Source organism: Zonotrichia leucophrys, chromosome 26, assembly GCF_028769735.1.
Source record: "Zonotrichia leucophrys gambelii isolate GWCS_2022_RI chromosome 26, RI_Zleu_2.0, whole genome shotgun sequence".
NCBI classification, from domain to species: Eukaryota; Metazoa; Chordata; class Aves; order Passeriformes; family Passerellidae; genus Zonotrichia; species Zonotrichia leucophrys.
This window is the reverse complement of record NC_088195.1, coordinates 2,951,682-2,959,782: the sequence shown is the minus strand read 5'-3', so window position 1 is coordinate 2,959,782 and position 8,101 is coordinate 2,951,682. Positions and strand designations below refer to the sequence as shown.

General features: G+C 41.5%; 1 protein-coding gene across 2 annotated transcripts in view; it reads right to left on the bottom strand.

Annotated features, from left to right (window-relative positions):
• Positions 1 to 776: 776 nt before the first annotated feature.
• MDM4 (MDM4 regulator of p53) overlaps positions 777 to 8,101 on the bottom strand; it is a 28,739-nt gene continuing 21,414 nt past the window's right edge. The window contains exons 8-11 of one of the 2 annotated variants that reach the window (XM_064733140.1): positions 6,076 to 6,236; positions 3,714 to 3,848; positions 3,127 to 3,207; positions 777 to 2,351 (exon numbers count right to left, since the gene is read on the bottom strand). In XM_064733140.1, coding sequence (XP_064589210.1) covers positions 1,821 to 2,351; positions 3,127 to 3,207; positions 3,714 to 3,848; positions 6,076 to 6,236 — 908 coding nt within the window. In that variant the 3' untranslated portion in view covers positions 777 to 1,820. The remainder of the gene's footprint in view (positions 2,352 to 3,126; positions 3,208 to 3,713; positions 3,849 to 6,075; positions 6,237 to 8,101) is intronic. The other variant, XM_064733139.1, reaches the window with a different exon arrangement.

Here is an 8,101-nt window from a genome sequence, read left to right as displayed (position 1 = left end):
AGGGGAAAAGTCTGCCTGGAAAGGGGGAAAAAAATTCCTAAAAAGGGGGAAAAGTCTGCCTGGAAAGAGGGAAAAAAAATCCTAAAAAGGGGGAAAAGTCTGCCTGGAAAGGGGGAAAAATTTCCTAAAAAGGGGGAAAAGTCTGCCTGGAAAGGAGGAGAAAAATCTGTCTGGAAAGAGGAAAAAAATGTATTTGAAAAGTGGAAAAATCTGCCTGAAAAGAGGGAAAAATTTTGCCTGGAAATGGGAAAAAAATCTGCCTGGAAATGGGAAAAAATTTCCTAAAAAGGGGGAAAAATCTGCCTGGAAAGGGGGAAAAATTTCCTAAAAAGGGGGAAAAGTCTGCCTGGAAAGAGGGAAAAAATTGCTTGGAAAGGGGGAAAAATCTGCCTGGAAAGGGGGAAAAATTTCCTAAAAAGGGGGAAAAGTCTGCCTGGAAAGGGGGAAAAAATCTGTCTGGAAAGAGAGAAAAATCTGCCTGGAAAGAGGAAAAGAAATGTATTTGAAAAGGGGAAACATCTGCCTGAAAAAAGGGAAAAATTTTGCCTGGAAAGGGGGAAAAATCTGCCTGGAAATGGGAAAAAATTGCTTGGAAAGAGGGAAAAATCTGCCTGGAAAGGGTGCAAATGGGGCTTTAAAGGAATTATTTTATCCCTCAAAAAAATGTCTTTAATTTTTAAGCCAGTTTTCAAGCTGCTGGAATTGAATCCTGCTGGACAAAGGTGACTCAGAATAGATTTAAATACACAAAAAAAAAAGAGAAGAAATAGAAATTAAGGAGCCCAAAAAGAAAAATATAACATTATTATTATTAGTATTATTATTATTATTACATCTCATTTGTGACCTGAGAGGATTATAAACATAGATTTATTTCCCGTCTGCAAGCAAGGAATTCTTCAACCTGCCGACCTTAAACAATAAAAAAAAATTAGGAATAAAGTTCTTCTCTCCAAAACAAATCCCCTGGCCACCCACCATAAATATTGATTTCTGTTTTTAACTCTCAGTTCCAAAGGAATTGCACAAATCGGGATTTATGGGGAAAAAAAAAAAAACCCAAACATTCCAAAGGTTTCACTTTTTTTCCCAAATCTGCTGTTCTTGGTCAGGAGAAAGAATCCCAATGGGAAATTGGGAAAAATTTCCAAGGTGTGGTTTTGATCTCGAGGTGAATTCCATGGAAAAGCGGATCCTGCAGAGGATTCTTGGTGGGATTAAATCTTGGTAAACTCTTTGGTTTCACTGGCTGAGCGCTGGAATCGGGGTTTGAGTGCAAAAATCCAAATTTTGGGGTTATTTTAGGTGCACAAGGTCCTGCTGTCCCATAAAGATCCCAATGGCCATCTTGATCCTGCAGACCAAACTCTGGAATTGGGGTTTTTGTGCAAAAAAAATCTACTTTTGGGGTTATTTTAATACTAGAAGGTCCTGCTAGGCCATGAAGATCCTGATGGCCATCGTGATCTCCTTTCACCAAAATTGTGATTTGAGTGCAAAAATCCAAATTTTGGGGTTATTTTATGAAGATCCTGATAGCCATCCTGATCTCTCTGCACACACTGAAACTGGGATTTGAGTGCAAAAATTCCAGATTTTGGGGTTACTTTAGGGGCAGAAATCCTCCTTACCCCATGAAGATCCTGATGACCATCGTGATCTCCTTTCTGCACACATTGAAATTGGGATTTGAGTGCAAAAATCCAGATTTTGGGGTTATTTTAAGAAGATCCTGATGACCATCTTGATCTCCTTTCTGCACACACTGAAATTGGGATTTGAGTGCAAAAATTCCAGATTTTGGGGTTACTTTCGGGGCCCTACCCCATGAAGATCCTGATGACCATCTTGATCTCCTTCCTGCACACGGGACAGGGCGATCTCTTCTTCTTCAGCATCCTGGCACACCTGAAGCAGGCCACCAGGTGAGCAGTCCTTCCGTGGACAATGTTCCCATCCCGAGGCCTGTGCTGGCACAGGAAGCAGGGATTCAGCAGGGTTTTGATGCTCTCCAAAGATTCCACCTCCTCCTCCTCCTCCTCTTTCTTCAGCTTGCCAAAATCTCGATTTTTCCCCTCCATGGAGCCGCCCGGATCCACGTGGGGTTTGGTTTCTCCCAAGAAAACGTGTTTGGGTTGGCCAGCCGGGGCTGAGATCGTCCTCCTGCAGTCTGGGACGTCCATCCCTTCATCCTGCTCCTGCTTTTCCATGGAGTTGATGTTGGAAAGGGACAGGGAATGGGGCAGTTTGGGGCAGTCCCTGTACCAGTCCTTGCGCAGGGCCCAGCAGCGGAAGCAGTACCTTTTCCCCGGGGAGTTGAATTTCCTGCACTTGGAGCATTGCCAGCAATCCTGAGGGATTTAAGGCAAAAAAATTCCAGCAAAAAATCGATTTATTTTTGGGTATTCCTCATTTCAGCCGTGTGGGAAAAGCAGCAAGGAAGCTTTGTTAAAAAAATTTTATTTATGAGGGATTTATAAGCTGGAAAATCAACATTTTGTGGCTTGGGATTGATTCATCCCAGATCTGTCCCTCATGAATTCCTCTCTCCCAGCCCTCAGGAAGAATCTAAGTTGGGGCAGCTTATTTTTATTTAATTTTAAAAGAATTTTCAATATTTTGCTCAAAATTCAAGGGGAGAGCTCCTGGAATATGGCAGGAATTAATTTTCCAGGCTCACTCATCACTTACCAGCTTTGAATCTGCGCAATTAATGGATTAATTAATTAATTACCTCACAGAAAAGGGCAGGACAAGTACACAAGTGCAGAGTCAGGACTCAGCTGTCCAAAGCCAGGGACATCCCCATTTATTCCAGGCTGGAAAATTCTGCTAAAATCATTAAAATTCTGCTAAAAACCATTAAAATTCTGCTAAAAACCATTAAAATTCTGACTTTTTGAGCGATTATAAAGTGCTACTCGAGATTGCCAAGAAGACAATTCTCCAGATTTCCATCCAGAGGACAACATGGAATTAAAATCTTATTAAAATCTTATTAAACCATGCCCGGGTATCAACATAACTACACCCAGACACTTTTCTTTTTGGAAATCCCACACGAAAATCAGATTTTCCCACCCCAAAAGCAGCAGCAGAGGTGGGATGATCCCAAGGAATTCCCACCTCAGAAGCAGCCTCTGTGTCCGTGTCATCACTCAGGCGCTGGGAATCCTCCAGCTCATCCAAGCACACATCCTCAGGCACCTGGAATTCCAGGAAAGCATTGTCAGAGGGTGGGAATGTTGGAATGTTCCCTATTTATAATTTGCCTGGTGCTGCAATTCCCAAATAAATGATGACAGCATCACCCTGCTCATTGAATCACTTCTAAAAGTGAATTTAAAACAGTTTTTGCAGTGGTTCTTTTGCATAATGTTGGTAACTTTTGCTTGTTTACCATTATCAAACCTTCCTCTTTGAGTCTTTAGCTGGACTCAGTTTTTAAAAGCCTTTTCTAAACTTAATTCCATGATTTTTGATTTATAACTCCTGCAGATATTGGTTAGAAACCCACTTAAGTCGCTGCGAGAAGTTCAACTCATTTTCAATTGATTTTACGCCTTGAAAAATCGAACTTAAACCAAAACCCAAGCAGGAAAACCATCAAACACATGAGGAATGGTGACAGCCTTTTCTAAACAGGATTTAGCCTTTCCAAGGGCAGCGTGGGATGAATGAAAATGAATTAAAAATGAATGTGCCAGAGGTACCTTGGTGTCACCTTCTGTCACCTCCTCACAGTCCAGCACTTCCACCTTGAGCCCAGCAGCGCCCTGGTCCAGGGGACACTCGTTGAGGAACCACAGGTCATCAGTGGTGTCTGAAACGATGGCAGTGTCGATGTCCTGAGGGGAAAAAAAACCAGGAAAAATCATTATGGAGCAGCTCCACATCCAGCACTGTCCCGTTTTCCTCTCCAACAACCTCCAAAGCACCTCACTGCCCTCAGACACACAAATTTCTGCCTCACAGGTCCCCTTTTTCTCAGTTTTCACCTCACAAAGCCTCCATTTTTAAAATTTTCCCCTCACACATTCCCCTTTTCTCCAATTTTCACCTCACAGGCTCCTCTTTTTCCAGTTTCCACCCCTCAAGTTCCCACTTTTCCAATTTCTACCTCACAAGCTTCCATTTTTTTAAAAATTTTTACCTCACAGATTGCATTTTTTTCCAATTTCCACCTCTCAAGTTCGTCCCCTTTTCGAATTTCCACCTCACAAGTTCCCTTTTTCCAATTTCCACCTCACAGGTTTCCATTTTTTTTTAATTTTTACCTCACAGATTGCATTTTTTTCCAATTTCCACCTCCCAGGCCCTCCTTTTCCCAATTCACACCTCACAGGCTTCCGTTTTTAAAATTTTCCCCTCACACATTCCCCGTTTTTCCAATTTTCACCTCTCAAGTTCGCCCCCTTTTCCAATTTCCACCTCACAAGTTCCCACTTTTCCCAATCTTTTCCCAATTTCTACCTCACAAGCTTCCATTTTTTTAAAAATTTTTACCTCACAGATTGCATTTTTTTCCAATTTCCACCTTCCAGGCCCTCCTTTTCCCAATTCACACCTCACAGGCTTCCATTTTTAAACTTTTCCCCTCACAGATTCTCCGTTTTTCCAATTTCCACCTCACAGGCTCCCCTTTTCCCAACCTTTCCCCAATTTCCACCTCACAAGCTCCTTCTTTCTCCCTCACCAACTCCGTTTTTCCCAATTTCTACCTCACAAGTTCCCCTTTCTCCAATTTCCACCTCAAAGGCTTCTCTTCCTCCAATTACTTTCTCCCAGGCCCTCCTTTTCCTAATTCCCCCCTCACAAGTTTCCATTTTTAAACTTTTCCCCTCACAGATTCCCCATTTTTCCAATTTTCACCTCACCGGCTCCTCTTTTTCCAATTTCCACCCCTCAAGTTCCCCTTTTCCCAATCTTTTCCCAATGTCTACCTCACAAGCTTCCATTTTTAAATTTTCACCTCACAGATTGCATTTTTTCCAATTTCCACCTCCCAGGCCCTCCTTTTCCCAATTCACACCTCACAGGCCTCCATTTTTAAAATTTTCCCCTCACAGATTCCCCATTTTTCCAATTTTCACCTCACCAGCTCCTCTTTTTCCAATTTCCACCCCTCAAGCTCCCCCCTTTTCCAATTTCCACTTCACAAGTTCCCCTTTTCCCAATCTTTTCCCAATTTCTACCTCACAAGCTTCCATTTTTAAAATTTTTACCTCACAGATTGCATTTTTTTCCAGTTTCCACCTCCCAGGCCCTCCTTTTCCCAATTCACACCTCAAAAGCTTCCATTTTTAAATTTTTACCTCACAGATTCCCCCTTTTTTCAATTTCCACCTCACAGGCTCCCCTTTTTCTAATTTCCACCTCACAGGTTTCCATTTTTTAAAAAATTTTCCCCTCACAGATTACATTTTTTTCCAATTTCCACCTCCCAGGCCCTCCTTTTCCCAATTCACACCTCAAAAGCTTCCATTTTTAAAATTTTCCCCTCACACATTCCTCTTTTTTCCAATTTCCACCTCACAAGTTCCCCTTTTCCCAATCTTTTCCCAATTTTCACCTCACAGGTTTCCATTTTTAAAATTTTCACCTCACAGATTCCCTTTTCCCAATTTTCACCTCACAAATTTCCCTTTTCCCAATCTTTTCCCAATTTTCACCTCACAGGTTTCCATTTTTAAAATTTTCACCTCACAGATTCCCTTTTCCCAATTTTCACCTCACAAATTTCCCTTTTCCCAACCTTTTCCCAATTTCCACCTCACCATTTTCCCTTTTTTCCAACTTCCACCTCTTCCAGCTTGACCACCACCCTACAGTGTTTATCCCAATTTAAAAAAAGGGCAACTCCTGAAATCCAGGCACCTCTGAGGGCCTTGAGGAAAAAGTTTTGTTGATTAAAAACCTTAAAAATTCACCAACCACCCAAAGAGAAAGGCCCAGAGTGGGAAAAAGGCTGGAAATCATGGAGTGGGAAGGGAAAAGGGAGAAAAAAATCAGAATATTTTATTTCATTGGAAGTCAAAAGACACAAAAGAGGACATGAGGCCCCTTTTTACACACCTGGTTAGTCTGAATATCCGTGGATCCGTTACTCCTGGATTTGTAATTGCTTCTGAGATTCCCTAAAAACCACCACGGCAGCCCAGCCACATCCCATTCCTCAAAAACCAGGTCCAGCTTGGGCTTTTTGCTTTTGGAGAGGTTTTCTATCAAATCACTGTCTGGAAGAGCCAAGCACAGTCCAAGTCATTGGGTAAGAGACACCAGCACAGAAAAATATTGGGCTGAAATCTGATTTTTTTTTGACTTTTTGCATCAGGCTGAGAGCTCTGGGGTTTGGGATGTCCCATCTGGCAAAAATCCCTGTAAAAATCAGGAACATCCCAGTGTTCCCAGTGCCCCTGTGCTGGGACGGGCTGAGTTTAAATTAAATCAAATTAAATTAAATTAACTTAAAATTTAAATTAAATTAAAGTTTCACCACAGAAACACAAACATTTCCCCAGCCAACCCTGAGGGGGATTTCTGGAGTGATTTAAAATGCAGAAAGGATTGGTTGGAATTCTGTTGGCAGCTCCTTAAATTCCCAAGAAGTGGGATCCCAAACTGAGAATTCCAGGATCACTTTGGAATTCCCTCCCTCCAGTGCCTGGAGTTGCCAAGGCTGAACCATGGTTTGTAAATCCAGGGAATTTTCCAAAGGTTTCCACATCTGGTTTGTAAATCCAGGGAATTTTCCAAAGGTTTCCACATCTGGTTTGTAAATCCAGGGAATTTCCAGCTCTCCCATTTGAGCTGGAAACAAGGAGCTGCTTTTCCAACTCAGATTCATTGATAAGAGAGAATAAAAAGTAGAAAAACAGCAAAATTGCTCCCAAAATTAGTGAAATCTCCATGAGTGACCCAGCAATAAAATCCCACAGGGGAAATGTCAAAATACGACAGATCCACCCAAAAAATCCCATTTTTGTTCAGTTCCCTGCTTGGTTTCTGGATTCTGGCTGGGTTCTGTGAGCTCAGGAGCCTCCCTTGGGAAGGAGGATGGATCCAAAGATATTGGATTTTAAATATACATTTAATATATATATTTTAAATATACATTTTATACATTTTAAATAAACATTTAAAATTTTAAATAAATATTTTAATACAGCATTTTAAAAACCCTCCAGCAAGGTCTGGAAGGTTTTTTCTCATAGCATTACTCAGTGAGAAATGGGATTTTGGGGCTTAACCTGGCACTGCATTCAGAGCTTTTATTTGTGACCAGAAATTTAAAAAATACTTGTGGTGAACTTCGTAATTTCTCAATTTTTAGCACCAAGATTTTTAATTATTATTAATTATTTTTAATTATTCCAAACCAGGGTGGTTTTGAGTCTCACAACTCCCTCCTCCAGCATTTTGCTGCTGTGTGTGCCACACGTGTTTGCAAACATTGTGATAATGCAGAAATTTGTCCCTCACCTTCACCAGTGTCACATTTGGGCTCTGAGGTAGGGGGGGCTGAGGATTTCCTGTCGCTGTCCACCATCCCAGAGTCCCAATCTTTAGCACCAAAAATTTTAATGATTTTATTCCAAACCAGGAATCTCTCCTCCAGCATTTTGCTGCTGTGTGTGCCACACGTGTTTGCAAACATTGTGATATTGTTTGCATTATCACAAATTATTTCTAATGCAGAAATTTGTCCCTCACCTTCACAAGTGTCACATTTGGGCTCTGAGGCAGCAGGAGCTGAGGTTTTCCTGTCACCCTCCACCATCCCAGAGTCCCAATCTTTAGCATCAAAATTTTAATTATTCTATTCCAAACCAGGGGTTTTTTGAGTCTCTCCTCCTGCATTTTGCTGCTCTGTGTGCCTCACATGCATTTGCAAACATTGTGAGAATGCAGAAATTTGTCCCTCACCTTCACCAGTGTCACATTTGGGCTCTGAGGTAGCAGGAGCTGAGGATTTCCCAATCTTTAGCATCAAAATTTTAATTATTCTATTCCAAACCAGAGGTTTTTTGAGTCTCTCCTCATGCATTTGCAAACATTGTGATAATGCAGAAATTTGTCCCTCACCTTCACCAGTGTCACA